At 53.1% G+C, this 27,841-nt stretch overlaps 11 protein-coding genes across 11 annotated transcripts, besides 5 other annotated features; 6 read left to right on the forward strand and 5 right to left on the reverse strand.

Moving 5' to 3' along the window:
* Positions 1 to 185: 185 nt before the first annotated feature.
* On the reverse strand, positions 186 to 659 carry ACLA_055860 (HNH endonuclease signature motif containing protein; the record flags this gene model as incomplete). Its single annotated transcript, XM_001274963.1, has 1 exon — positions 186 to 659. The coding sequence occupies one exon, from the start codon at positions 657 to 659 to the stop codon at positions 186 to 188; it is 474 nt and encodes a 157-aa protein (XP_001274964.1).
* Positions 660 to 996: 337 nt separating this feature from the next.
* Positions 997 to 3,513, reverse strand: ACLA_055870 (uncharacterized protein; the record flags this gene model as incomplete). Its single annotated transcript, XM_001274964.1, has 1 exon — positions 997 to 3,513. One exon carries the CDS (start codon positions 3,511 to 3,513, stop codon positions 997 to 999), a length of 2,517 nt encoding a protein of 838 aa, XP_001274965.1.
* Positions 2,310 to 2,347: a microsatellite.
* Positions 2,572 to 2,638: a microsatellite.
* A 1,063-nt stretch (positions 3,514 to 4,576) lies between the features above and the next one.
* nte1 (lysophospholipase) lies at positions 4,577 to 8,915 on the reverse strand (the record flags this gene model as incomplete). The annotated part of the gene is made up of 2 exons (XM_001274965.1): positions 4,577 to 8,801; positions 8,881 to 8,915. The coding sequence occupies 2 exons, from the start codon at positions 8,913 to 8,915 to the stop codon at positions 4,577 to 4,579; spliced, it is 4,260 nt and encodes a 1,419-aa protein (XP_001274966.1).
* Positions 8,916 to 9,254: 339 nt separating this feature from the next.
* Positions 9,255 to 9,311: a microsatellite.
* Positions 9,255 to 9,315: a microsatellite.
* A 1,038-nt stretch (positions 9,316 to 10,353) lies between these two features.
* ACLA_055890 (putative vesicle-mediated transport protein (Imh1)) lies at positions 10,354 to 14,204 on the forward strand (the record flags this gene model as incomplete). The annotated part of the gene is made up of 4 exons (XM_001274966.1): positions 10,354 to 10,488; positions 10,586 to 11,015; positions 11,074 to 14,089; positions 14,162 to 14,204. The coding sequence occupies 4 exons, from the start codon at positions 10,354 to 10,356 to the stop codon at positions 14,202 to 14,204; spliced, it is 3,624 nt and encodes a 1,207-aa protein (XP_001274967.1).
* Positions 12,234 to 12,260: a microsatellite.
* Positions 14,205 to 14,521: 317 nt separating the features above from the next.
* ACLA_055900 (GNAT family N-acetyltransferase) lies at positions 14,522 to 15,152 on the forward strand (the record flags this gene model as incomplete). The annotated part of the gene is made up of 2 exons (XM_001274967.1): positions 14,522 to 14,599; positions 14,688 to 15,152. The coding sequence occupies 2 exons, from the start codon at positions 14,522 to 14,524 to the stop codon at positions 15,150 to 15,152; spliced, it is 543 nt and encodes a 180-aa protein (XP_001274968.1).
* A 604-nt stretch (positions 15,153 to 15,756) lies between these two features.
* On the forward strand, positions 15,757 to 15,980 carry ACLA_055910 (uncharacterized protein; the record flags this gene model as incomplete). Its single annotated transcript, XM_001274968.1, has 2 exons — positions 15,757 to 15,865; positions 15,892 to 15,980. The coding sequence occupies 2 exons, from the start codon at positions 15,757 to 15,759 to the stop codon at positions 15,978 to 15,980; spliced, it is 198 nt and encodes a 65-aa protein (XP_001274969.1).
* Positions 15,981 to 16,061: 81 nt separating this feature from the next.
* Positions 16,062 to 18,510, forward strand: ACLA_055920 (anoctamin family protein; the record flags this gene model as incomplete). Its single annotated transcript, XM_001274969.1, has 5 exons — positions 16,062 to 16,143; positions 16,192 to 16,348; positions 16,433 to 16,721; positions 16,775 to 17,206; positions 17,254 to 18,510. The coding sequence occupies 5 exons, from the start codon at positions 16,062 to 16,064 to the stop codon at positions 18,508 to 18,510; spliced, it is 2,217 nt and encodes a 738-aa protein (XP_001274970.1).
* Positions 18,511 to 18,803: 293 nt separating this feature from the next.
* On the reverse strand, positions 18,804 to 20,518 carry ACLA_055930 (putative UDP-sugar hydrolase; the record flags this gene model as incomplete). The annotated part of the gene is made up of 5 exons (XM_001274970.1): positions 18,804 to 19,327; positions 19,380 to 19,694; positions 19,738 to 20,168; positions 20,225 to 20,414; positions 20,464 to 20,518. 5 exons carry the CDS (start codon positions 20,516 to 20,518, stop codon positions 18,804 to 18,806), a joined length of 1,515 nt encoding a protein of 504 aa, XP_001274971.1.
* A 574-nt stretch (positions 20,519 to 21,092) lies between these two features.
* ACLA_055940 (uncharacterized protein) lies at positions 21,093 to 22,505 on the reverse strand (the record flags this gene model as incomplete). The annotated part of the gene is made up of 5 exons (XM_001274971.1): positions 21,093 to 21,347; positions 21,407 to 21,569; positions 21,629 to 21,668; positions 21,730 to 22,189; positions 22,257 to 22,505. The coding sequence occupies 5 exons, from the start codon at positions 22,503 to 22,505 to the stop codon at positions 21,093 to 21,095; spliced, it is 1,167 nt and encodes a 388-aa protein (XP_001274972.1).
* A 922-nt stretch (positions 22,506 to 23,427) lies between these two features.
* On the forward strand, positions 23,428 to 24,729 carry ACLA_055950 (uncharacterized protein; the record flags this gene model as incomplete). The annotated part of the gene is made up of 8 exons (XM_001274972.1): positions 23,428 to 23,607; positions 23,683 to 23,724; positions 23,791 to 23,805; positions 23,865 to 23,937; positions 23,991 to 24,286; positions 24,350 to 24,413; positions 24,482 to 24,619; positions 24,674 to 24,729. 8 exons carry the CDS (start codon positions 23,428 to 23,430, stop codon positions 24,727 to 24,729), a joined length of 864 nt encoding a protein of 287 aa, XP_001274973.1.
* A 417-nt stretch (positions 24,730 to 25,146) lies between these two features.
* ACLA_055960 (uncharacterized protein) lies at positions 25,147 to 27,659 on the forward strand (the record flags this gene model as incomplete). The annotated part of the gene is made up of 3 exons (XM_001274973.1): positions 25,147 to 27,016; positions 27,086 to 27,114; positions 27,177 to 27,659. The coding sequence occupies 3 exons, from the start codon at positions 25,147 to 25,149 to the stop codon at positions 27,657 to 27,659; spliced, it is 2,382 nt and encodes a 793-aa protein (XP_001274974.1).
* Between the last annotated feature and the right edge of the window lie 182 nt (positions 27,660 to 27,841).

The following is a 27,841-nucleotide window of genomic DNA, read 5'->3' on the forward strand; positions in this document are numbered from 1 at the left end:
ATTGGTACCCACAGATCGAGAACTTCTCCTGGTAGCTCAAGAGGCATGCCAATTGAATTTACATCCCGGAAAGCGACGGCGAGCCATAGTGCCCCCACAGTCGGTTGAACGAATCTGCCTCCATTCGCTGCGGCCCCTGTTCCTCACTCTGGATATGGCCCATGATGTCGCTTCCATCAGGAAAGTCAAAACTCAAAAGCTGCCTCGCCAACACCCCGCATATTATAAAGGACCGCCTGCTCGAAATGCCAACGGAGCAGTCCGTCAATGACTCGCCTTGCATCATCAGGCTGGCGACAAACGGGGTCGAGAAGGTACCCATGATACTGCCACGCATGGGGCTGAAAACTCATAACTTTGTAACCAGCATTGGGATTGACGGCAGTAGAATGATTATCCCATAGCTGATGGATGTTAGATAGAGGTAAGATTCCATTTTGCGGGGAGTTGATGTCAGGAGGACCGTTGTATGTTACCATGTTGGAGAAGCCCCGTCCCATACATATCTCGTCTAGGGATAGGGGGGCAATATATGCAGCTTCATAGCCAACCCACCAACCTACATCCGCATCAATGTCAATCTCGCCTGTGATGACACGCCGCCCGTCGCGCTCTTGGACATGCTCAGGAAACTTGGAAATGCAGCCAGTGCTCGCCATCGACAGTGTACGAGGGTGGAAGAGTATATTACTTGTCTGCATCCGAGCTCCAGGCCCCCTTGTACCTCTCCGGGAGCGTCAGAGAACTCGATGAATACATTGCGTTTAACCGATCGACGTGTTATTGCCATGTTTCAACTATGTCTCGCCAGGATAGGTTTTAGCCCATGGTGATAGAGCACTTCCGGGAAGGAAATCTGATATGGAAGTCATTGATGAGGATCTATAGCAGTAACTATGATGGATGTAAGTGACTCTGGCCTAACCGTAGTCGGAAACTTCGCTTAATAGTCACTGGGCTGTATCCGAACTAGTCTACACGAATCAACACAACCAATCACAGCAAGCCAAGCACAACAGCAAGAAGAGCAAACACCACGCCCAGCACCTTGGAGCCATAGCTCGACGGAGCAGCGCCCGTAAACAGAGCCGGGTTAGCTGTCACAGTCCCCGTGGTAGGAGTCTCGGTAGAGCTGACGACGATGTGGAAGGAGCTAGGAGCGGAGTTGGAGACACTGCCAGCGTTGCCATTTTTGGTGGCATCCATGGAAGATCCGGAACCGGCATTGTCGTCCGATGGAGAGCTACCTGCGGCCGAGACCCCGACAGCGCCAGTCGGGGAAGCAACAACTCCCGTCACGGTCACGGTGGTAAGCTGACCGTTCAATGCGACCGTCAGGGTCTGGATCACAGGGGATCCAGTCAAGACAACCCCTCCAACCTGAGAATGAGGCGCTGCCTGCGCCGTCGCAGAAGCGGCCGCTCCAGGAATTGTATATACCGTTGTGCCCGCAACAAGAGTCTCGGTGCTCAACGATGCCGTCTTCTGACGGAGCGGACAATCCGTCACGCTGGGAGGGCATTCGTACACTGTCTGGACCTTCGTTGTCAAGATGGTCTCCGTGGTCACAGATCCAGCGGAATGAACTGGCGCTGCGGTGGCAGTCACGGGGATAGGGTAGACCGTTGTTCCGACCACCAGAGTTTCCGTCGTCGCAGACGCAGTCTTGGACCGGTATGGACAATTAACCACTGTCGACGGGCAGGCGTAGATGGTCGAAGTTCGGGTACTGTAGACCGTCTCGGTGGTGAGTGTCTCTCTGTTGGGCTGGCTGGAACCGCCGGCAGGAGCGGTTACGACGGGAGATACTCCAGTAGCAGTCGCCTGAGCATGAGGAACGGTATAGACGGTTGTTCCCGCCACAAGTGTTTCCGTGGTGACGGAGGCAGTCTTGGAACGGTATGGGCAGTCGGTGACTGTGCCCGGACATTCGTAGATAGTTGAGACGCGCGTGGTGAAAAAGGTCTTCGTAGTGACCGGTTCGCCCTGGGATCCACTGGGGTTTCCTGTTGCGCTGGGCACAGCAGTGATGGGGCAGACGGTGGTTGACACCACGATCGTTTCCGTGGTCAGGTACACGACCTGAGAGGATTTGGGGCAGTCGGTTAGTGAGGTTGGGCACGCAGTGACAGTGCTGGTGCGAGTGCTAAGGACGGTTGACGTGGTCATTTGCTCGTTTCCAGAGGACGGGGCACCTGATTGAGTACTGCCAGTGGGAAGGGGAGGGGCGCCGGGGGTCCCAGCTCCAGCGCTGTTGCTTGTCGCCGCAGCTTGGATCGAAGATTGAGATTGGCTGGATGGATTGATCACAGGGGCGCCGGGGGTGCCAGGGGTGCCGGGGGTCCCAGCTCCAGCGCTGTTGCTTGTCGCCGCAGCTTGGATCGAAGATTGAGATTGGCTGGATGGATTGATCACAGGGGTACCAGAAGACTGCGCGGCAGGAACCGAAGATGATTGAGGTGGGATGACGCTGCTTGGAGACGCAAATGGTGGTCGGCTAGACGGACGAATCGGGGGCAGACTCGAAGGACGCACAGGGGGCCAGGACGAAGATCCGACTGGAGAAACCGGGCTGGACGAGGGGATGCTGGACGAAGGGATGCTGGACGAAGGGATGCTGGACGAAGGGATACTGGACGGAAGAGCCGAGCTAGGGCTTGGAATAGGCGAAACCGATGGTATCAACACCGGAGTCGAGCTAGAAACCACAATCGAAGAAGAGGAAGTCCGAATCACAGGGATGGAAGACGAGGGCGACAGCAACGGGGTGGAACTCGGCGTCACGACAGGGGAAGGAGTCACGACAGGGGTAACCACATCTAAGGGGATCGGAGTTGGTGTCGGAACTGCAATCGTCGAGTATGAAGTGGTGCAGGTCGTGGCTGGCTCGGGGTCTTGCACACTGAACTTGTCCCATCCCACCATGTAGCCGGCGCTGTAGAAACCACAATTATACCTGAAAAACAAGGTGTGGCTGGAAGCAGTTGGCGTCCACGAGTATGTATACTTAGTCCAGGGGACGACCTTATTGGGCATGGTAATCGTATAATATAGGATCTGGTTGCTGAGGGAGTCCTGATAGATATAGCTCCAGCAAAGCCCGCTATTCATCCAGGAATCCGGTTTTGTCGCATAGTTGAAGGAGACTGTGTATGTCTTTCCCGGTGTCAGGCCGGTGATTGTCCGCTTTAAGGTGAACGCCTGCGAGCTACCGGCTGTTTGGACGTAGTGGCTGCCATCGGCTGCGGTGGTGAAGCCGCTTCCACTCGCGCCAGCTTCAACCAGGCCGACGGTTCCTCTGTAGGGGTAGTCGATGGTATAGGACCAGTAATCCCAGCTGTCCTCAAATGACCCATTCTCAATCATTTCACCGCTGGCGGTGGAACAGGACACTATAGGGACGGTGTTGGCTGCAGTAGGCAGGGCAGAGATCGTGAGGGCTGTGACGGACTGAACAGGGACGAGGGTGGCCAGGAGGAGAACACGCCTCCAGGAAAAAGAAGGGACGCCCATGTCGGGTAAATCGACGATGAACAGACGAATTAATTAAACAAGTTAAGTTCAAGCATAAGCGAAGGACTAAAAAAGGAGAAAAGGGGCGTCGAAGAAGATGGAACGAACGTTGACCAGTTGCCGACCCGAAGGAATGACTGACGACGGCCCTGGAACGAGGCAATCAATAATGAAGCGAGATGCACGTTGCAAACCCCTTCGACAGTATGAGTGTGAGCCGGATTATATATAAGCATTATAACCACCGCGCAAGAACCAAGTCAGGGGCCTCGATCTTGGGTCTATGGCCCACCTGATCTCCATATATCGGCTGGGTTTGCCTTGGAGAGCCTCAGAAAGCGGGTCCTAGGTTAGGGCAGGATTCCTAGATCCTGACAGCAAGAATACCCGACCAAAACCAAGAGTGCGATAGGCGGATGACGCGGAAGAGCTGACTGACTATTGTTTTCTCAGATAGTGGACTCGGAGATGAGCGAACAGCCGGGAATAATTTCGGTCGTTATGCTTTCGCTTGGAGTCCTGTACCCGCAGCTGTTGTCCATACTCCATAAGTTCATAGCCAAGTAACTGGTCAGATAGGAGGCCCACTTCGCATGGCTTCCAAAGTGCCAGAACTTCCAGGTTCCTTGTATCCGGTTGAACTATCTATGCGATAAGATTAGTGCCATGTGTAGTTCCATTCGGGCTGGCTGTACTCAACTTTTAATGTCGTTCTCACCCATGGTGCTTTCCCGTCTTCCGTCTCCATTATTCTGCCTCATCAGCCACGTCAGTTCCCTAGATGGTCTGATCTCGCAATCTCTCTAGGCAGTAAAATGTGAAAAACGAAGAGATCAATGAATGTAGAATAAGATCAGAATGACTAGATCCACAGTTCCATAGACTAACATAGCCCCAGTATCATCTGGATTGTACATCTACCTCTTATCATACACTCAATTAGCCAAGTTGTCTAATAATCACACATCATACCAGATGAGTATGTCATGCATGCAAGATGGTTGTTGTGTGGTATAGGCTCCCACTGGACGCTCACGCATAATCCAACAAAAGGATGAAACAATCAAATACTGGCTCGCCGGGGTGCCATCGTCCGCAGCAGCTTCTTCTCCTCCTCCGTCTCCTCCGGCAGCGGCAGGGACCCTTCGTTCTTCAGCTTCTCGAGGAACTGCTTGCCGAATTTGTAGCCGACCTGGTAGATCTCGTCGAACTTGCCGAACTCCAGCGTGCCGTAGGCATCAATGGGAGGACGCATGTACAGGCAGCCCGGGGTGATCTTGGCGCGTTCCAAGTTATCAATGGATGAGACGTATGCCAGCCGTGCTTGGATTTCAGATAGGGTTGGCGGATTGGGACACGACGAGAACGGATTCCAGCGGTTGAAGGCCACCCAAAAGCCGGAAAGCGAGTCGCCATACCCCTGGGGAGTGTTGTCATCGATAGAGCCCACGTCCACTGCGAAAATCACGTCCGCACCGAGACCCTTCATGTGGTCGACGGTCAAATTGTCAATGTAGCCACCGTCCAGTAGCATACTACCTTCATCGCAGATGGGCGGGATCAGGCCCGCTAGCGACATGGATGCCCGCACGTAACGCCAGACGTAGCCGGACGAATGATACTCCTGGCGCGACTTGCTAATATTGGTCGTGTTGCAGTAGAACTCCAGCCAGAAATCCTCGATTTGACTATCACCAAACGTCTTGAAGATGCCCCGGTTGAACTCGTGCCCGGTGGTGTATGAAATGGTCGGATATGTCAGATCCAGCGCGAACCGCCACATGCTGCCCATCCGTCCAGCGAACTTCTTCGCCCGACCGTACATGGGAACCACATCCGCATCGCGAGCATACAGCGCGCCGATGAACGACCCGATTGAGGTACCGCCGATAATGTCGACAGGAATACCAGCCTCCTCAAGCGCCTTGATCACGCCGACGTGAGCGATACCTCTCGCGCCGCCACCACCAAGTACAAGACCAACAGCTCTGCCACACAGGCGACGTGCGAGGCGGTGGAAATCGCCCTTGAACGGGGTTTGGGCGGAGTAGAGCGGTGTCTGACGAATCCTTCGCGAGGTGTACTTCTGGATCTCCGCCTGGAGAACCTGGACTCGCTGTTTGAGAACGGTGCCGAAGCGCTTGGTCTCTGGGTGCGAAGGCTCCGCTGTTAATCGAAATGCCATTTGGATATGGTGATGGCCGCCGTTGATCCACACCCGGTTCTTCAACCACCGTCGTGTCAGGCCCGGTGGGCAATAGCGCTCCGAGTGAAGCAGCACAAGCTCCTTCCGGGCTGTAGTCTTCATGCCAAGGAGGAATCTCTCATACTCGCCGATACTAGGCGACGATTCCGCCAGGCCCACCAAAAGAATACAATCCGCCTGCGTAATGCAGGTTTGCGTCCAGGGAGAGTTCACATTCGTGTCCGCAATGTACAGAACCATCCCATACTTCTCTTCCAGATCCGCTAGATACTGGGCCAGTTTGAGCTTACCCATCTTGCTGAACGCATGGCGCCCCAGGTGATTCAGGATAGCGGACTGGTTGAGAGAAGTGACCCCGTTGACCACCCCAATCTGATGCAGAGCGTGCAACAACCGGTTACCGAACTCCACCACTGGAACACCCGCCGTCACGGGGAGAATACCGACAGTGCGGAGATTCAGGGTCGAGGTTGCAGTCTGGACGCCACCAGCGCTGCTGCGCTCAGCTCCCTTTTCCGTCACCGGCCGTTCGACCAGGTCCCGCATCCGTTGCGCGATCAGCTTGGAAACCTGGATCGTGATTCCGGGATGCTCCTGCGCAAGACTGTTGAAAAGAGACCGTGGGAACTTCGCCAATTCGGTATCGCGAATTGCATGCAGAGTCGCTGGACGAGTGGACTCGGTCATCACTTCGAGCTCGCCTACACTTTCTCCCTGGCCATATTCGCCAATCACCGTCAACTTGTTATCCGCGCTTTCCAGGACTGATCGCAGCCGCCCATTCAGTACAAGGTAGATCGCATCACTCTCGTCACCTTGGTGGTAGATAACCTGTCCTGCATTTACCTGGACCCACTCGAGAGCAAAATCAATGTGGAGGAGCAAGCGGGGAAGGAGACTGGTCAGCCTCTTCGCCAGAGTCAGCAAAGCAATGGGGTAACGCTCTGCGATCCGCTCCAAGGACGCCCGTGGAAGGAAGCCCACATAGACGTCTGTTTTGGCAACGACGTCGGTATACGATCGATAGGACGCCACAGCTCCGACATAGCCTTGGATTCCACCTGGTTTGATCAGATACAGCGATTTGCGGGACTGCTTTCTCCGGCGAGGATCGTTCGCGGCAGTGGCGCTGGGCTTAATGGAGGATGCAGTTGTCGTGCGCTTCAGGGTTGGGAAAGGTTCGCGTGCGGTCGCCGGTTTGGAAACGCCAACGAGGTCTTCTCCCTTGTCAACGACTGGCATGCCCACGTCCAAGAACCCGTCAATCACGTAGTACAGCCCCGGATGGCGTTCTCCTTGCTCCACTAGGACTGAACCTTGCGGGAAATAGACAATTTCAATATCGTTCCGCAGCTCTTCCCGTAGGCTTGTAACAGGCGAGGTGCCTCCTGCACTTGTAACAGACATGGACATCATCGACTCCGTTTCGCCGTCGCCGGAACCTTCGTAGGGATCAATAAAGCCAAAGGCATTGTTCGAGAAGACCGCTTTCTGGCGCCGGGAATCATAGGACAGGAGCTTTGGGGACGCTTCGCCAGAGTGGCTGCTCTTACGCAACACCTCTCCGGTGCTACTGGTGAGCCCGATTGCCTTCATGATGCAATCCAATATGCATTCTCGGAATAGCGCATCCTCGTCCAGAGACTCTTTTCGGTGGAACGCGTTCCGGGCCTGCATGGCGGGAAGCCGGAAGTGGGAATTTTCTTTCTCGGCCAAGGGGGACCGAAGCCGGGGGGTCGGCTGCTCATACCTAGGGCCAAACCTCGACTGCTGAATTGTGGACAGGAGATCTCCGGGGCTGACTCCGGCCGAGTCGTGATCATATGAATTGTCTGAAGTAATGACGGTAGCGGCACGCTTCGGCGACATCATCTTGGCGTGGAGCACGGCATCTTTCCTCATAAAGCTGCTAGACCGGCGCCTCCGGCCGGCAGACGGGTTGTGCAGCGCAATCCCTTTGGTGACTTCTTCGGTACCCAATCGGTCCCGTTCCTTGATGAACTTATCCTTAAGACGATCCAGAGCGGTCCCACGCATGTTGTTCGGCAGATCATAGGTCGTGAACTTGGTCATTTGTTTTTCAATGCCCAGCACTTCGTTACTGAGGCCGAGATATGAATGCGCCGTGGCAAAGGTAACCCGCTGAAGACGAGTTAAAATAACTTGGACGATATGTGCAGTTGCTCTGGGGTAGACCCGGGTTAGGCGTCTGAAAGCACTGGCGGGGATGATGGCAATGGTCGTATCTACCATCGCCCGGGCGACAATATCCGGGTGGACGGACTTCCGATGTTTTCTGCCATGATGCTTCCGATGATCGTGCTGGCGACGGTCATGGGCATGATTGGTGGGAGGGATCGGACTTTCTTCCAGATGGAGCGGAGGTACCAGTGGCAGGTCCCCATTCTCATTTACAAGCGAAACGGGGTCGGGAACATCGCGAAAAATTGGCGTGGGACTGTCCATGCCACCCCTAGGGCTGTTTGGGGTCGAATCTGGCACGCGGGCGGCGCGCATAGCAATGCTAGAGGAGCTGGAGGTCGAACTTTGCGAGTCCCACACCTGGATGTCTTCGGTGAAGAGCGAAAGAATGGAGAACAGAGACGACATGGATGCGCCATTCTTGACCTCAGTGAGCAATTGATACCCCTGCTTCCCGTCAATGTGGTGTTCCTCGTCCGAGGATTCGGCCCCAAGGTGGTGCAGCTCATCATCGCTGCCTGACTTCCCGTCCCTGGTGGACTTGACAAAGATCTGCACCAACCCGTCCACCACCAGACAGAATCCCTTCTCTTCCTCCAGCATCAACGTCTCGCCCGCGATCAGCTTCCGCGTTTGCATTGTCCGCGTCAATTCGTGAAAGACGGGCCGCTCCAGGTAGCCAAAGACCTTGATAGCACTAAGGAACTCATCGAGGTAATTGGCCAGTCCCGGCTTCGAGTCTCCTCCTTGTACATCGGGGAAGAGGTCGATCTGAGGTTCCTTGCGCTGGGGCTCGGGAGGCAGTCGACTGTACATGTTCAGGAAGCGGTACCGGACGAACCAGCCGAGGGTCGAAACCACCGCCAGGAGGATCAACAAGCTGTACATTGAATCATGGCAACGGTTAGTGGTTTTTCTCCAGAAACAAAGACACTATGGGTTTCAGGGGGGAAACCTACAGGGTCGTGAAGTTCATTGTGAACGTTAGGCTCATGGAAAAGAGAGTGAACAGCCATGTGGGCAGAGTGATGGTAGTAAAAGTGATAACAGAGTACAACACGCTTGGAATGAACTGGAAAAAGAAGGAAAACACCCAACCGATCCACCCCGCCATAGTTGCAGGCGTCGCAGGTAAAGGCGGGGGAGGTTGAGCGGAGAGCGAAGCAATACTGGCGGTTATGGCGGTAGTGGGTGCTGGTGCAAGAAACGGTGAGACGGGAAGTGAAGAAGAGGAGAGGGAAGCAGAGAGGGATGCGGAAGATGGAGTTGGGAGAAGTGCAGTTAGGCTGGTGGAAGAACCCAGGAGATTCCCGTCAGCCATGGTTCTTGATCTTCTCTCTCTCTCTCTCTCTCTCTCTCTCTCTCTCTCTCTCTCTCTATCTCTATCTCTGCTCTTGTTTGTTGGTCTGGCTGGCTGGCTGGTGATGGTCCGAGGCCAACACCGGTTCGAGACCAAGTTGGAGAGAATCCACTCTTCCTTAGCACAGCCAAGATTCCGAGGCCAGCATTTGCGCCCGACGTCATCACACATACTCCGTACAAGACGAAAACAAAGAGACTCTATAGAGAGTCCATCATGGATTCATGAGATAATCAGAAGCAGATTCATTCTGATCCACAGAGATGGAAACGTGCAAGCAGAGTCCGATCTCGCTGGTTGTTGTCTGAGAGTTGAAGAAGAAGCGTTTGAGGATGGAAGAAGATGGTTGGAGAAAGATAGAAGTAAGCACGGTTTGGCTTGTGATCAGCAGTTTTGGGCTGCAGCTGTCAGTCAGTGGGATGGGATGGGATGGGCTAGTCTGACACCACCGATGACATTCAAATAGATATCTAACTATTTAGATATAACTTGATCATTGGCAGAGATTGGGCAGTGTGAATACATATTTATATTATATATCTGCTTGTTTCCAACTGGTGGTTCGACCCAATTTCTAGACATAATGGCTGGGGCCTGAATCGTGCCTGAGGCTTGCATCGCATTTAGCACCACCAAGTAGAATAGATAGTCCTGAAGTGAAGTCTATACTAATGATCTCTACTCTACTCTGTTTAATCTATTCCTCTTTCTTCCTGTTGTGAAATCGTTCGATTTTATTCTTGAGCTTTGGATCCTCTCCCCTGAATATCTAATCTCCCTCATGTTCTAGTCCTTACGGTGATCTGAGACTTTTGCAGTCTGTGTACTGACATCCAGCCAAAAATGTACATCAATGAAACGCTTCTTTGTGCTTGATATAAAGAAATACAATCAAAAATCCATATAAAATGAGCTATTCAGCCGGCCTGTATCTCTGTACAGTGATCGCTTCGCCATAGTTAACTGCTTCGCCCGTAGTCCGTTTTCTGCCCCTTCTTGGCTTGTCCCGAGCTCTGGCCGCCCCGATAACCATTCGTTGGCAGATAGATGGGAGAGCCTCAGCCTCCCCTTCATGATCTCCCTCGTTGTTCCTCCGGATCCTCTCCTTCATTTCCTCATCTTCCTTTCTCATCTCGTTTACCTTTGTTTTTGGTTTGTCGACTTTGTTGTGGTTTCGGCTTCCGAGCCTACCACGGTCATGTTTCAGGTACAGTAGCTGTCGCGTTCCCCGTCCCTGTGCTTAGGTTTCCCACGAAGTCTCGAGAGCTCCAGGAGCTGACCCGTGGCTTTGCTACCGCACACAGCGCATTCGCGAGGCGATCGATTCCCGGATCGCCGAGGAACAAGCCCGCCAGAAAGGTTCCCAGGATGCACCCACGCGCTCCAACTCCGCCCGGCGCACGACCCGTCCTCTTTCCCCTGGTCGACGACAAGCACGGCCCCGACGCAACACCGGCACTCCCGTTCGCACCCCGGATCCCAATGAATTCGAGGCGGAGTTTGCGATCGGAGAGGATGAGGGCTCGAGTCGGTCGGCTACCCCCCGGTTAGAGTCGGGAGGCGGCTCCGAAGGCACTTCGGCGAAGGACGCCGGGGAGGACAAGACAGCTCAGGAGGGATCGTCGATTGCGAAGGAGGCACCTGCGACTGAGGGAGTCCAGCTGTCGTCGGAGTTACCGCCCGAGATTAGGGTGAAGATACGCCGTCTGGGGAAACTGGAGGCTAGATATCAGGGTATGGCTCACGATCCCACCGGAAAGGAACTGTCGTTGACTGGAATTTACGCACCCAGAGCTTCTCAAAGCCTACCGCATGGCCCATGCGCGAGTCCTGTCCATCGAACCCTTCGAGAGCGCTCTACGAGAAAATACACCTCTGACCTCCATCGGCGACCCGAAAGCTCTCACGGAGTATCTGAACCAGATCACATTGAAAGGAGACATGGTCATCGAGGAACTAAAGCGGGTGACAACCGAGCGGGATGACTACAAGAAGAAATTTGAGGAAGCACAAAAGTCGACCAAGGAGGCCTGGGACGAAGTCGCTAATCTCAAAAAGGAGAGAGAGCAGAAAGTCAAGGACGAGAAGGAAGCACCGGCCGCTACCGAGGACATTCCTGCGGAAGAGGACGAGGCAAAGAAAGAAGAAACCGAAGACTTTTTCTCCTTCGAGAATGAGCTTCCCCGCTTGGAGAGTGAGCTGAAGGAGAAGCAGGAAGAGGTCGAAACTCTCAAGTCGCAGACGGAATCTCTCAAGCGTGATCTGGCCGTGGCCCGTGAGTCAACGGAGGGCATGGTGCAAAATCTAGAATCTGCAACCCGCGAGCTTGTGGAATTGAGGGATCATAAGGACAAACAGGACTCGGAGATCAAGGAACTCAAGACTACCAAGCAAGCCGAAGTTGAAGAGCTCAAAGCCAAGCTTGCAACATCTGAGGATGTGGCGACCAAGGCGGGTGAGGAGCTTGAGAAGCTAAAGACTGATCTGCAGCAGAAGACAGATGAGATCGAGAAACTTCAGGCTCAGGTCTCCCAGTCGACCGACGGTGACCAGCACGCAGCGTTGCAGACAAAATTGGACGAAGCCACGAAGGTGAAAGACGCCAATGAGAAAAAACTGGGAGTCCTGCAAGGGCTGGTGGATAACCTGCGAACCCAGCTCAAGGATACAGAAGTGATGGTGTCGGATCTCAAGACTGACATGGGCCGCAAAGTGGAGGACCTTGGTAAGCTGCAGAACATTGTCCAGTTCCTTGACAGCAATTTGAAAGACAATGCCGAATGGCAACAGACCAAAGACCAGGTGACTAGCGGACAGCAGGCCGATTTTGACCAGTTCAAGAAGAGCTTGGCGCCCTCACAGAAGGTCTCGGAAGGAGTTGCAGCTGTTGCGGAGCCCAAGCCTGAACCTGAGCCTCAGGTACCCAGCTCGACTGGTGGCGCAGGAGGTGGCAAGAAGAAGAAGAACAAGAAGAAGAAGGGCGGCAAGGCTGGAGAAGATACCAGCAAGGCTACCGATGCGACTACTCCCTCAGCAACACAGGCGGCGACGGCAGTACCGGACCAGTCCGCTGCGAAATTGACCGAGCTTGAGCAAAAGATTGAGTCGCTTACGCACCAACTGGCAGAGAAGGAAGCATCCATCGACCGTCTCTGCGCCAAGCTCAAAGGGGAAGAAGACCTGAAAGAGGAGATTGAATCCCTCCGTGACGATATCCTCAACCTCGGCCAGGACCACGTTGAAGCAAAGGACAGAATCAAGGAATTGACTGCCGAGAAGACAGCGTTGGAGGAGACGATCTCCAAACTGGAGAAAGAACTGACCGACGTTCGAAGCAGCCATGCTTCCACAAATGCTGACTCAGAGAAGGTGCATGACGAATTAAAAGAGGAGTATGAGAATCTCAAGGTCAAATTCACTGGCCTTGAAACAGAACTCTCCGCCGCTCAGCAATTGGCCGCGACCAGATTTAAGGATTTAACGGATCTCCGGGAGACCCTGCAAAAATTGCAGCCGGAGCTGAAGAATCTACGCGCGGAGTCTGCCGAACTCAAATCGACACAGGAAGCGCTCACGAGCAAGACAGCTGAACTGCGAAACCTAGAGGGAAAGCATGACGACCTGCGCACTGAATTGAAGACTCTCAAATCGACGATATTCGAACGAGATGCAGAAGTGAAGACGTTGAACCAAAAGATCAGACAGGAAACCGATAGTCGCCTCAAGGCCGAGGAGAATCTGACCGTCGCCCAGTCTGACTTGCGGTATTCCGAGAGCAAGAAACAAGAGGCCATTGAGACCAAGCAGAAGCTTGCAGCGGATCTTTCTGGAGCCCAGGATGAGCTTAAGAATGCCCGCGGTCAGCTTCGGGAGATGGAGGGCAAGGTGACCCAGCTGAACCAGGATCTGAGCCGCCTGAGGGAGGAAATCCAACTGAAGACGGCACAGCATGCCAGTGCGCAGAGCTTGATGAATAGCATGCGCGATCAGAGCGCCGAACTGGCCATGCAGATGAAGGAGGCTCGGGAACGATGCGAGAGTTTGGAAGAGGAGCTGGCCGATGCGCATCGTCTGCTGAACGAGCGGACCCGCGAGGGCGAAACCATGCGGCGCTTGCTGAACGATATTGAGGGTCGCGCCGAGGCCAAGGTCCGCGATTTCAAGGAGCGGATGGAGACCGCCATCGAAGAGCGGGATCGGGCCGAGGACGAAGCTAGTGCGCAAGGTCGGCGCCGAGCTCGAGAACTCGAGGAACTCAAAACCAAGGTTCGGGAAGCAGAGAAGGCGCTACGCACCGCGGAGGAGGACAAGGAAGAACTGGAGCGTTCTCAGAAGGATTGGAAGCGCAGACGGGATCAGCTGGAAGAGGAATCTGAAAGGTCCGCGAATGAGCTGAATGATGTCCGCGAGGCCATGGCCCAACTGCGCGATGCCCTGGATGAAAGCGAGAAGCAAGTCCGTGATCTGGAAAAGGAGAGGGCCGAGTTGCGTCGCTCAGTCGAAGAGACAAACAGTCGCTTGGAAAAGCTTCGCAAGTCCAACCGGATGCTGTCGGAGGATACCCGTGCGGTTCAGAACCCCCAGTCGTCGCGATCGTCGATCGATTCCGGCTCGAGGAGAGCACTTGCGTCTCCTATAGCCAAGGACCGCAGTCCGTCGATCCGACGAAGCGAGACACCCACGGGGGCCGGGGCGCCGATTGACTACATCTACCTAAAGAATGTCCTTCTTCAATTCCTGGAACAAAAGGACAAGAACTACCAGAAGCAGCTCATCCCCGTTCTGGGTATGCTGCTCCACTTCGATCGGTAAGTCTTTCTTTGGTTGCAATGCTCTCTCTCTCGCGTGCGCGCTACTTGATGCTAACCAGCCGTGTATAGGACGGATGAGCAAAAGTGGATGGCGGCCATTACCTCGCGGTAGAACCCAGTCGGCCTGGTTGAGCATGCCTTGGTCTTTTGAGCGTTTGTGTCATGTTTCGTAGAGTACATAAATATATCCTTCTCATACATGTGTGCATACACCCCCTTTTCCTTCGGATGTCATCCACAGGGCGCGCCTCTCAGTTCCAGAATCCATGGTGGGGTAGTGGACCGAGATTCTGGTGTCGGACCATGTAAGTATAAATACATACATCCAGTAGAGAGAATTCTCACCGTTTCTTAATTAAATCTTCTTTCTGCTGTAATCCATCAATCGCAGAGCCATTCAGAACCTTTTATCTTGAATCAATTGCCATCATGTCGTCGGGAGAAGCCACCATCCGCCTGGCGACGCCTGAAGGCAAGTTCTCCCTTCTTCCCGCATTCTCACCCAGAGTGTCTCCCTTCAACCATAAAGAATACTTGGCAATGGAACTACTACTGACCATCATGCCTGGTCACAGATGTCCCATTTATCCTCCAGTTCATCCGCGAGCTCGCCGACTACGAAAAAGCCCTCCATGAAGTCGAAGCAACCGAAGAATCTCTCCTCGCGACCCTGTCCTTCCCCGACAGCACTCCCAAGCGAGGCTCCGTGTACACAGCCCTGGTCGTCCCTCCGGCCACATTGGAGAACGCGTCGCCGAAACCTGTCGGCATGGCGCTGTACTTCTACAACTACTCCACCTGGCGCTCGGCTCCGGGCATCTACCTCGAGGATCTCTACGTGCAGCCCAGCGCCCGCGGCAACGGATACGGATTCAAGCTGCTCAAGTGGCTCGCCGCGAAGGTTTTGGAGGTCAATGGACGCCGGCTGGAGTGGAGTGTTCTCAAGTGGAACGAGCCCAGCATCAAGTTCTACAAGCAGGTTGGGGCGCAGGCCATGGAGGAGTGGATGAAGATGATGGTGGATGGAGATGCGCTGACCAAGCTGGCGGAAGGAGTATAAGAGGGTGTTGTGAAAGGAGGCTTCGGATATATTCTCATGATCCTGGTCCCTTGCATGGCATGGGATCTGATATCGCAGGGTCCCGTCTCTTTGAGGCCAGCCAGCACATGTCGATAGAGATTACGTAGATAGATATTAAAGCGATAACTATGATACCCTTTATTTGGATTATCGTGAGCCAGCAGCAGTATCTGTCCCTCTGATTCTTTGTGTTCTCTTTTGGACCTGCTGTGCCGTGTTCAGCTGGTATCTCATTATTAAATCTCGTCGACTCCCAAGAGTTCATTCTAGGGGTGGTGAATGTCAAAAATGTCCAAAAATGTCAACCTAATGATAAATGTCACGTGAAAGAAGTGAATACCACCCTGTAACCAATGGGAGAGCAACATGTCAAAATTCAACCAATCAGGTTATAGGTATAGATTTCTCTGTCACCTGATTCCAGTAGTTAACTACCTACTACCTACTAAATAGGTACCTAGAATTCATGACTACTAGGAGACGAGACTACCTTACACCTCATCAAAATATGTATACCATTGCTTAGATAGTTATCCACCAGCATATGGCAACATCGGCGGTAGTGGCTGTAGTAAAAGTCAAAATGACACGTCATTTTGGTCATTTTGACATTTTGATTACCACCCCGACGGAGGAGTTCATTCTGATACTCTCCGATGGCTCAGATGGCGCTATTCCCCTTCCAGCCATAAGTAGGGCTAACCCTGCGTCAGCGAAGCTGCCAGTGTCGTCATTGCCGCTCAACCGGCTGAAGCGCGTGAGTGCGATGACGATTCCAGCTCTCCTTTTGCTGCTGTCTCGAATTGACTCTCTTATAATAATTGCCATTAATATTGCTTCTCTATCTCCAGCCTCATGCTATTGTAAATAGTTTCCGTCCACGCGAGAATGGCTAACGTCCCGGCCCCCAAGGCCGTTCAGGAGAACCACCATGTGGATTACGTCATCCGCTGCAGCTTTGGAGACACCGGTATGTTTGCTTGAGCCCACGATGAGTCTTGGGTTCTGATTGTCGCAGACGTCTCGCAGGCGGTCAAGAGGTTTGAGGTGCTTCTGCTGGAGCTCTCCGAGGTTGGCTTGCAGACCGAGGTGCGGCAGGGTGACGAGTCGTCTCTCCTGATTTTTGTCCGCGCCGCAAGCAAGAGTAAGCTGAAGCGGGCAGTCTATCAGTCACGGTACAGACATATTCCTATTCCGATCTCTTCATCTGGATACCAAGAGAGTAGTCCGCATGCTGATTTTGTTGCCTGTTGATCCAGTGTGCGAGACTGGCTGTATGGCGTCCGGAGCGTCGAACCCGAACCAGCGAGCTCTGCTATGCCTCACTCGGAGGCCGAGCGCCTGCGTGTTATCTACCGCATGATCACGGCATCCAAGGAGGAGGGCGGTGCAGGAATCACCCCCAAGCACGGAGAATGGCAGAATGTCGATTCGATTTTCCCGCTGCACGACGAGGAGACCAATAGACAGTGCATCAGAGATTGGAGCCAAAAGACGTTCTTGTCGACGGAGGACCTGGATCAGATTCGCAACACCTTTGGAGAGCATGTAGGTGGTGGTCAGGGACAAGATATGTGATGGGCGCTGACAGGCAGGTACAGGTCGGCTTCTATTTCGCCTTCTTACAGTCGTATTTCCGGTTCCTGATTTTCCCTGCGGTGTTCGGTTTCTCCTGCTGGCTGCTGCTGGGGTCTTTCTCTATCATCTATACCGTGGTGAACTGTCTCTGGACAATCGTCTTTATCGAGTACTGGAAGCGCCAGGAGAACGATCTCAGTTGCCGGTGGCAGACCAAGGGCGTCTCTGCGGTCCAAGAGAAACGAAGAGAATTCGCGCCGGAACGGCAGGTCGTTGATGAAAGTACCGGCGAAGTTTGCGGGGTGTTCCCGGCCATGAAGCGGATGTACCGCCAGCTCCTTCAGGTTCCGTTTGCCCTGCTTGCCGTTATTGCCTTGGGCGCCATCATCGCCACCTGTTTTGCAATCGAGATCTTTATTTCGGAGGTTTACAGCGGCCCATTCAAGCAGTATTTGGTCAGTCTCCTCGCAAAGAGTTGGGGAATTCTGGCTAACTATTTTAGGTGTTCATCCCGACTGTCCTGCTGTCCGCGCTTGTGCCCACCATGAGCGCCGTTTTGCTGTCCGTGGCGACCAAACTCAACGACTATGAGAATTACGAGACGCAGGATGCTTATAATGCGGCACTGACGCAGAAGATCTTCGTGGTCAATTTCATCACCTCCTATCTCCCAGTGTTCTTGACAGCCTTTGTTTACGTGCCCTTTGCTAGCCGTATCGTGCCATACCTCGATGTGTTCCAAATGACAGTTCGGCCGTTCGTGTCAAAGGAGCATGCCACAAAACTACGCACTAATTTTACGATTGATCCGGACCGCCTTCGAAAGCAAGTTATCTACTTCACGGTCACAGCCCAGATTGTCGGCTTTGCACTGGAAAACATCGTCCCCTTTGTCAAGCAGCGTCTTTGCCGCAAGTACAAGGCCTATGCCCAAAAGCAGCATGCGAAGACCGAGACGGGCAACGGCAAAGGTTCCGAAGAGAAGAAGCGCATTTCTTTCGGGGATGATGAAGAGGAAGCCAAGTTCCTCACTCGCGTCCGCAACGAAGCCGAGTTGTCGGAGTATGACGTCACAGACGACTTGCGCGAGATGTGTATTCAGTTTGGATATCTGGCCCTCTTCTCTCCTGTCTGGCCCCTCGTACCTGTTTCCTTCCTAGTCAACAACTGGATTGAACTCCGGTCCGATTTCTTCAAGATCTGCGTCGAGTGCAAGAGACCCTGGCCACAGCGCGCGGATACCATTGGACCCTGGTTGGACAGCCTGGGCTTCTTGTCATGGGTGGGAAGCATCACCAGCGCAGCCCTCGTTTACATGTTCAGCAACGGCCACGAGGGTCCCAATGGCGAGCCTGCGGCGATCAAGGGCTGGGCTCTGCTATTGACCATCTTCTTCTCTGAGCATATCTACCTGGCGGTGCGGTACGCCGTGCGAGCTGCCATGGGGAAGATTGAAGGCCCGAACGAACGCCGTGAACGCACGGACCGCTTCATGATCCGCAAGAGATACATCGACTCTGTAATCCTTGCGGAGAGCGATAGCGACGAGCCTGACAATGTCAAGGATGTGGTGGATTCTGTCCCTCCGTCTCAGATTACGCGGGAAACTCTGGAGGAAGAGGCCAGGAACTGGTCCAAGCAGGGCACGGACCCCACGGAACGCTTCTGGATGAGACAAAGGGGCTGGAAAGAGTCCGCGGAGGTTGGGTTGAGTCTCATCACGCAGCTCAAGGCTGCCGAGAGCAAGAAGCAGCAGTAGATAGCGCACGACAGTTGAGGTCTCTGTTTATGGTGATTGTATATTGATTTGTTGTTGGCCGAGGAGTTGGGGATACTGTGTTCAACAGCTATAACTTTTCGTATATAGAAGTTTTACACCCCTAATTTATCTTTACTGGTGGAAAGATGCATGCATTCTGTGGTGTTGAATTGATTCGACAACTTTTTTACACCAGTGATATTGAATCTGGCATATGCTCACTCTACCCACAGTTCCTTCTATCCAGATGTGTGACTGGTTGTTGCAGTTGCATTCGCCAGATCATCCTCCAGCTAACCCACGAATTTGATCCTCCCATCTAGCGATGGACTCACAACCGGTAATCCGTCCGGCTCATGTGTTCCCACAATAATCGCCCTCCGAGCTCTCTCAATGTCGCGAGTCAAGGCTTCACCACCAGCTATTGTATTATCTTCGTTTGAATCCTCCTTGCTATGCCCAAAAATCTGCAACAGCAGCCCCGAATCAGTGACAGCAGCCTCCTCGGAGACAAGCGTCTTCTCCTCCAGGAAGCAGGTATATCCATCGAACCCCGCCGCGATGAACGAAGACATCACGACGGTGTACATCTGCGAGGGGACAAGCGGCTCCGGTACCGCCGACGGGGACGTCACCAGCGATAACTCGAGGACTCGACGCCCCTCCTCCCGAGACCAGTCCGCCAGGACACGCAGACCGGCGAATTGCATGAATCTGCCGTCGACGTGGAGATCCGAGACGGAGGTCTCGAGCGCCGCGTGCAGCGAGCGGCCACTGACTCGCTTGACGACGAGTGGGTTCTCGAATGGGCAAATCTCTATACAGTGTTAGATAGGGTCGGCATCGGAGACACGCGAGGTGAGGCTAACCGATTATGTCTTTGACGCGGAGGGGTGATGCCGTCGGCTCGATGATCCGATCGCATCTGATGGAGCCGCTGTTGATGAGGGCGATGTCGGTGCCGTAGAAGGCTCGACAGGCGTCTGCGAGCATGTTCCCGAGATTTGTCTCGGAGCTGCGAATGACGGTGCCGCGGCCGTCGAGTGGGGAGTGCGTGTACAGGAGAGGCTGCTGGACGAGGGTGCCGATACGCTGCTGAATGAGAGATGAGATCGTGTGTATTTGGGGACACGCTGGGAGGGCGCCGAAAACCGGACTGCTTTTGGTATCGATGTACTGCTTTACTGTGGATGTTAGATGGGCAGTGTCATCATGTGGAGCACTCACGCTTGAGGCTTGCGATGTTTGCCTGTCGGTCTGGAAGCCTCTGCGCTGTCAGGCGAACGATGGAGAGACCTCTCCAATTCGTTCCGCTCTTGACGATGCGAATGTCCCCGCTGAACTCGCCAATGACACCGTCGCGGACGAGATCTTCGTTCCTGGAGCCTTGCCGAATGACTTCTGTGTCTTCCTCTGTGTCCCCGGCGAAGCGATGCAGGACTTCGTGGTCATGGCCCGCCAAGATCAAATCAACTTTCGTGAGCCCATCAGCGGCGGCATTTGCGGTTTTGAGGTCTTCTGCTAGGCGCATGTGGGTGATGGCAATTACGAAGTCACATTCCTCACTCACGCGAAGATGCCTTGCGAGGTCTGTGGCAACCAGAGCGGGATCTTTGATTCGCAACGGAGGCAGATTCTGGCAATTTGATGGCCAGTCTCTGAACAGATTTTGTCAGAGACCTAGTCTTCATGGGCCTGTTCAGGATTTGCTTACGTTCCAGCCAAGCCAATGAATCCAATCCTGTAACCTTCCACATTGCGGATGATATACCGCTCACCTCGAGCGATGACCTCCTCGCTATCGCTATCGCTGTCCTCTTGCAACCGGGTGACATTAGACAGAACCCATGGGAATTTCACCTGCTGCGACAGGTCTTCCAGTCTTTTCTCGCCAAAGTCAAAGTCTATGCCTTGTCAGCTCACGCGATGAACGATCGATCTTTCATCCCAGACCATGGTTTCCGTAACAGGCCACATCGATATCGAGGTGATTCAAAATGGGGACCATGTGCTCTCCTTTCAAGACCGATGCTTCCAAGGATGGCGAGAAGGCATCTCCGCTGAATATAACGAGAGGCTTGGGCTTGAAGGATCGGATCAGACTCGCGAAGCGAGCTATGACCTCGACATCGTGGATATGATACTTCGCTTGTTAGCAGCATAACGCTTCGGTGCATAGATCCCGAGAACTTACGACATCGTTGAAGTGCAGGATACGTATCTCTGTCTCCATTCTGCAGCTTCAGCAAAGTTGATGAAGGAACTATCATTGAGCATCGTTGGTTCACCTTGAGACATCATCATATTGCCGCCTAAGTGAGAGAGACTACAAGAAACACTAAACTCATTCTGGACGCCGATGCGAGAGAGGAGACTCATCCAATCATTCCAGCATACATAGAGCAAATGAAGTTCCTATCCAGCGGGTGCTACAGATGTTCCCATCACTTATCGATCAATGAAGTCAGGAAGCTAAAACTTCTGGCGCAGTTTCTGGAGATAATCATCCACCGACATGGACTGAGGAGTGTCGTTCTCAAAGGCATGGAGACGGTAATCATCCGCTGACAGATATTGCACTGTTAGCTGCTGGGGATCAAGCACGAGAAGCCGTAGTTGAATAGGAACATACCTGACTTGGCTAAGTTATTCCATTGTTCCACGATGTTCTCCAGATCCACCTTCTCCAGCAAGGTTGGCTCAACATCCGTCTCCAAGTCTGCAACAAATTTTCTAAGGCCTGTCAGACGACCTTTGATGGACTCCCAGACGCCTTCATGCTTCCCTAAGTCTTGGATGGCCCCGTCAATTTCGTCATGGAGCCCCGTGATATGAGTCTAGCATGGGAGAGTCAGTCTTGAGGGAACTCCAACAAGTGTAAGCCTGGGAGGTGTACCTGAACGCTGGTGAAATGTGCTTCCAGAGCAATCATTGCCTTCAACTCACCCTGCTCTTTTTCGATAGCCGCTTTCAGTTCTTTGATGGCTTTTTCGAGTCTGCGGGCTTTGTCGCCGTAGATCGAAGCGACAGTGATTGCGGCCACACAACCTATCAGACCCCTGTAGGAGGTTAATTCATTGATCATATATTGCCCAAGGGTACTCGGACTCGCACTCACAGCCAAGCGTATGAGGGAGTAGTCGCAGCGATCACGACATCTAGCGAAAGAACGACATGAGAAGACCGTCATAGAAGGCAAGCCGCAGGTCAACAACATACCTTTATCATATTCTTTGATTTCTTGATCAAGAAGCTTCTTCTTCTGTTTGATATCTTTTGCTTCTTCCGCAATTTTTCCTGTATCTCCGTCCAGCGTGCCCAGTTTCTCTTGAATAGTCTGAATGATTGGATTCAGCCTGTTCTCATGTTCCACGCAGGCACTCTTGAAGCTCCCAAGTGCAGTTTTGATCTTCTCGCTTTGTAGCTTGAGGGCATCAATATCATTTTCTTGCTTCTTGCAGGCGCCCATGATGGATTCCTTCAGGTCTTCCAGAGTGTCCGGGTCGGGGTTGTCCTTCAATGACTCCTTGTTGTATTGCCTCACCCAGTCAAGCATGTTGAAGTAATAAGAGCCCGCGTCTTTCCCACCCGCCCTGGAGGCATAGTTAAAGACTGTGTCGACTATGGCAACCATGGACGGCCAAGTGACATCTCGGAAGACCGTCGATGATTGTTTCATCTGGACGAGAGGTTAGCTCATCAGAGACGCTTCATTGCTAGCCTTTGTAGGCTGGATCAATGCCTACATCCACAAAAACCCCGACAATCTCCTTGAGCTCTGTCTCAGTTTCCCCAGGCAAGTCACTTGCTGGGATGGCCAAGGTCCGCGCATAGTCTTCAACCGTCGTGGGGAGAAGACAGCCATGCCACACATATCTCATCACAGACGCATTCTGATCCGATTGAAGGGTAAATACGCCATGGTCGTTGAAAAGCCCATCGGGATACCAGAAGGTCTTGTCGGACAGAGCCTTCTTTGGGTCAAAATCAGTCATGACTGGTGATTGATAGGGCAAGCAAAATGAAGAAAGGAGAAACTTCGAGTTGTTGATGAGTCTACTTTGGCTGGTGCTTTAGGGCTCGGTCTCTGGAGAAACGGGGTAGGAGACCCTTTTTAAAAAGGAAACCCCGTACTCAGTCTCGCGGGTGCTCTGAGGGAGGTTGTCGCTGCATTCTCTCAGGATGTCTTCTGTTTCTCGAGTATTCCTCCTATGGATCCCGGCCCATCACGAAGGGGGGGTTATCTTCAGCTCGCCATTTCCTCAAGCTCTTGACATGGCGGGGATTTCCCCGACGTGGCTGGCTGTAAGAACGTCTGGCTTCGGGCATGGACAATACACAGAAGCCCAGAGGTGACGAGTATCTAACAATCTGCTAGGTGTTGAATCCTTTGAACTCTACTGTATTTGTTCAATCAATACTACGATTGGACGGCTAGTGTACTGAGTCTCTCGCTTGGACGTCCGGACCGAACCGTTCTGGGCATTGTGCATCGGACATCAACGTTCTTCAGCCAGCTGTTATTTGTCTGGCTGGAGTGGCTGCAGATGTACGAACGCCCGGAAGCCTCGGCCTGCAACTAGCACAGACCTTCACCACATCCGTATAGCAGATCACTCATTTGATTTGCTGCTTTTAATAACACTTCCCCCCCACAGGTTTCGTTTCAGCTGCGCAGTGCTCACGTCTGTTTCCCTCCAGAGTCCAGACAAACCCACATGCAGGGAATAAGACAGTGGCGTTAAACGAACATGCTTTGGGGTGTTCGGGCGCCGTGCGGCATCAGTCACCACTCATCAGTAACTACTGAGTGATGCATAAAAGGCCGGAGATGGTCTGGTCCAGACTATTGGATGGGTCAAAAATCAGCTTACTCTCAGGAGAGACTCGACTCCAAAGTCACCGCAGAACGAAATCATGCAATCGTTCGACAGTGGTTCGCTCGGTCCCAGGGACCTTCTCGTGAATGGTGCATTCTGCATCGAGGAACGGACAGTCCTTGAGCTTCTGGCCTTTGTCTTGCGCGCCGGCGACCTTCCCCTTACTAGGGATGAGCTCAAGAACCGCTTCGGCGTGGAGGATTTTCAGTACAATGATGTGAGTGGTCGTACCGAGCCGCGCACTGAAATCGCTTGTGCCTAGCCCATAAGGTTGACCGGTACTTACGGCTAGCTTTCGGATATCTTCCAGCGGTTGCTGGTAGAATACGGCAATGTGGGTGTAGCCTTCGAATATGAGTGTCTTGACTGGGTAGCTAACTCCACTTAGATTCATCAAGAGTGTGCGCGCTACTCTGTGAGTTCACACGATCACTGACTGGCTACATTGGGGGGTCTGTATTGAGTACGATTTAGGGCTTATTCAAAGATCTTGAGAACATATGTCTCAAGCTCATTGAGCTATCCTCGCGCGCAAAACAAGACTACGGTAAGGAGGAATTCCAACCGTGCATTTGGTTACTAACGAGATGCAACCGGAAGATCCTATCTTCGCGAACCTCAAGAAAATCTTCAAGGACGAAGGGGACACCGACTATCTCCGCCGACTTGTAAAACAGGACGTTGACAACCGGTTGGCTGAAATCCGGCAGCTAGCGAGTACCGTCGACACTGCGACCTCGAATATCAACGACTGGGACAACGCAAACGCAGATCATAAGTATCGCCTGACCGATATTGTCACAGATATAGAGCAGAGGGTTGAAAATACGCCAGAGCTGAAAGCCAAGAGGGATGGGTTCTGGGGAAACTATGGGGATCCCGTTTGGCGCCTCGAGGTGGGCAGCTCTTGGCCAGTCACTCTCAGCCAGATTTTGGGGCTAACGTCCGACGTAATCTAGATGTCCGCGGTAATTGACCTTATTTTTTCCAAGGCTGTGATCAAAGACTTTCAATTACTGCTCGGTGAGTTACCCTGCGCCTGAAGAGGGGAGGGGAGGGGGATGCAGAGCGTGTGGCTGAGGGTGTCTTAGGTGGATGGAATGCTCTATCCAATGATCTCACGAACCTGGGCAATTTCATCCTGAACAACACTGACCCAGCTCCTGGATTGCTGGCAAACCTGGAGGAAAATGCTATAATTGACCAGTGGCAGAATCTCGAAACCGAAGGTCAGTCTTCTTCCAGTTCCTTGACCTCGTGAACGCTACTCTGAACCGCTCTAGTGAGAAACTTGACCAATAATGTTATCACACCAGCTGTGAGAAAAACGACGGGCTGAACATGGCAAGCATGCGTTGTAGGCTGATTAGTTATTTGGAGCCATGGCAGGAGGAGGTAAACATGTGTGATGAGACTGCTTTTCATAGTAACCCTGATATTACAGTCCATCCGGGATTGTCAACCTTCTCATGCAGTAGTCTATGCCAGAATTGCCGATATGCAGCAGTAGACTGTCGGGCTAATACTAGATCAATCATAGTTGCTATTCTAGCCTCCGCGTAAGACAAAAGTAGCTGACTTTCAGGTAGCCACCAGATACATGCGTGTTCACATTCTCTCCGAGCTGTCACCATTAGATTTAAATAGAACATGCAAGACTAACAGAGGCCATAGGGCCCCATTACATACCAATCTTTCTCCTACCGACTAGATTGCCCCTCCTTCGTTTCTCCGAGAAAGGGAAAGGAAAGCAAACATGCAGCCTCAGCCAACATCACCGGCAGACTGGCAGGCCTATGCCAATTCAGAGGCCGTCTCAAAGATTCCTTTGAAGGCAGATCTCCTTGATGAAGGTGGAAAAAAATATCACCGTGATGTCTACATCGATGTCACGAACTTGTTCAATGGGTCCAACGGGAGGGACGTGGGTGCCATCGCAGACGTGATTGCCTTCACCAGCTCAGACGTTGTATTCAAAATTCCCAAGAATGGAATTTGCCGTCTATACGCGCGAGTCCTGACGGCCTCATCGCCCGTCCATTTGCGATTCGAACCGGAAGCGCAAAGCGACTGCGTCGTCACCATCTTTGCCTCTGTCCTCGACCAGCCAGTGACCTACTCTGTCGGCTCTGGGAGCTCGACACGGTTGAACCTGGGCGCTGAGTCTGGTAATGTCGGGGTCGACCTTGGTATCAGCGGTGGAAGTGTCACCGAGACCGACTACTACACTAGATACAACACCTTGAAGCTATTCCCGGCTGTGTTCCTGAATAGCCTAGAGACCCAACTCCGCGTCGCTTCCGTCCTCTTCTGGAAACTGCCATCTGTGGCCACGTCCCTTGCCTCCCATGTGGCACTTGCTACTGTCCGCTCTTCTACGGATAACTGGCTGAACGCTCAGGCAGTGGCACTTGGCCAGCAGCTCGCTGCGCAGGCCTTGACGGGGCCCAACACGAGTTACATGCCGGTCTTGAAGATCGACAAGTACATGAGCACAGTGACGCTCGCCATCGACGCCGCATCTGCGTTTCAAGACCAGTATGACCGGTTTCAGGACAGGCAGGCGTCACTCCAAGACCGCTTAGCGGCCTGGGGAACGATGTTAGAGCACGCAAAGAACGCACGCGGGATGCACCAGGTCCTGAGAGACAGTGCGCTATCGCGATATGACGATGCGCACAAGGTCGTGGTAAGCACCAAGCAGCAGCTTGACCTCGACCAACTAGACATCAATAACGCCCAGCTGCGGTTCAAGGCGGGGATTGAGGCTTGGAAGTCCAAAATGGCCTTTCAGGCTGCGTTCCAAATCATCACCGCCGTTGTGGGGTTTGCGCTCGCCATCGGGATGATCTGCGTAGGCGATCCTTCGGCAGGCCCTACAGCAGCAAAGGCCGCTGACGAGGCCGTGGGGGCAGTCCAGGAAGCTGAGAAGCTGGCATCGGATGGGGGCGAGTTGGTGAAGTCGCTGACTCTGTCCAATCTCAAAAAATGCGCAATGGCGCTATACAAGCTCTACCCTATGATCGACAAAGCTGTGCAGGACATCAAAGTGCTGGACCGGGATCCGAAGGCAAAGATCCCGGGATACGACGACGTGACGGGAAACGGCGCGGGCGATGGCGATGCACAAGCAATCCAGTCCCTGGCTGCATGGGACAAGTGGGTTATCGAGTCCGACGACCAGCTGAAATTTGCGGTTGATCACGACATCGACGGTGCGATTGAGTACCGGCAGGCGCTTCGTAAGCACGCAGTGAATGGGAAGCAGCTCGCCCAGACTCAGGCGGAAGCGATCAAGGCTGGTCAGGCTTTCATCCAGGCGCAGCTAGAGCTCAACCTGAGCCAGAAAGACATCGATGATCTTCAAGACCTCAAGAAGACATTCCAGGGTGAAGAGAAGGCAGCAGAGGAGGCCGCTGTCAAGTTCTACGACCGAATGATGGCATTGAGAACCAGCGTCGCCATCGAGATGCGCAATCTCGTTTGGGCCTTTAAATACTACGCCTTGGAGGACAGTGCCATCACAATCGATCCTCTGAAGCGAATCGAGGAATATAAGGCCGATCTACTGACCGTCGCGGAGGAGATGCAAACATCCGATTCAAGATATACCAATGACTACCAGCGTAAGTGCCTGTCTGGAAAGCGTCCGGGACCTGGCAACACCTCAACTGACTGAATCGGGCAATGTGTAGCATTCTCATTCCCAATTCCTTCCAGCAAGGTATGGCTCCCATCAGAAAGTCAACTTCCAGATTTCCGCTAACCAGATAATCGGCACAAAAGCTCCCTCTCGACTACGGCCAGGCAATCATTAGCTCTCTCAAAGACAGCTCCCACAGTGGCAGCTTTACACTCACCCCCGGCTTGGATGATGCCCTCGCTGGGCCCTTTAACGAAGGATCCCACTTCCGTCTCGATGGCTTGGAAGTAGCTCTTCTGGGAATCGTTCCTAAACCTTCCGCCCTCCAGAACGGACTCGCTGAGGTGGAAGTCAAGATCTCCACTTCCGGGCTGTACGCTGACATTCAGGGTGAAAAAGTCTTCCACTTTGCCAGTCAGCCGTCGCACAAGATCTTCAAGTATACCATTACGGAAACAGGGGAGATGGCCGGGGTGTTGGTGCATGCAATCTACCCGTCTACGGATCATACTGAACCGACACCGTTCACGGAGTGGACGATTACCATTGCGCACCCTGAGACACTGGACTTGACGGGACTAACAGGCTTGAAATTGACTTTTACGGGTAGAGCGGACTTTGAGTAGCCAAGTTCTGGCTGGGGGGGGTGTATTCATGGTCTGAATCTTGCGATTCTGATATTCCTTGTTTTCGATGGCGCAGTGCGGCAGCTTGTTTGTAAAGGGCTAGGTTTATGTATGACTGATGATGTTTCTATCTGGTTCTTGAGCCTTGGTTGCATTCCAGTGCTTTCGTTCTTGCTTCTGCT

Source organism: Aspergillus clavatus, genomic scaffold (assembly GCF_000002715.2).
Source record: "Aspergillus clavatus NRRL 1 1099423829794 genomic scaffold, whole genome shotgun sequence".
In the NCBI taxonomy this organism is placed as follows: domain Eukaryota; kingdom Fungi; phylum Ascomycota; class Eurotiomycetes; order Eurotiales; family Aspergillaceae; genus Aspergillus; species Aspergillus clavatus.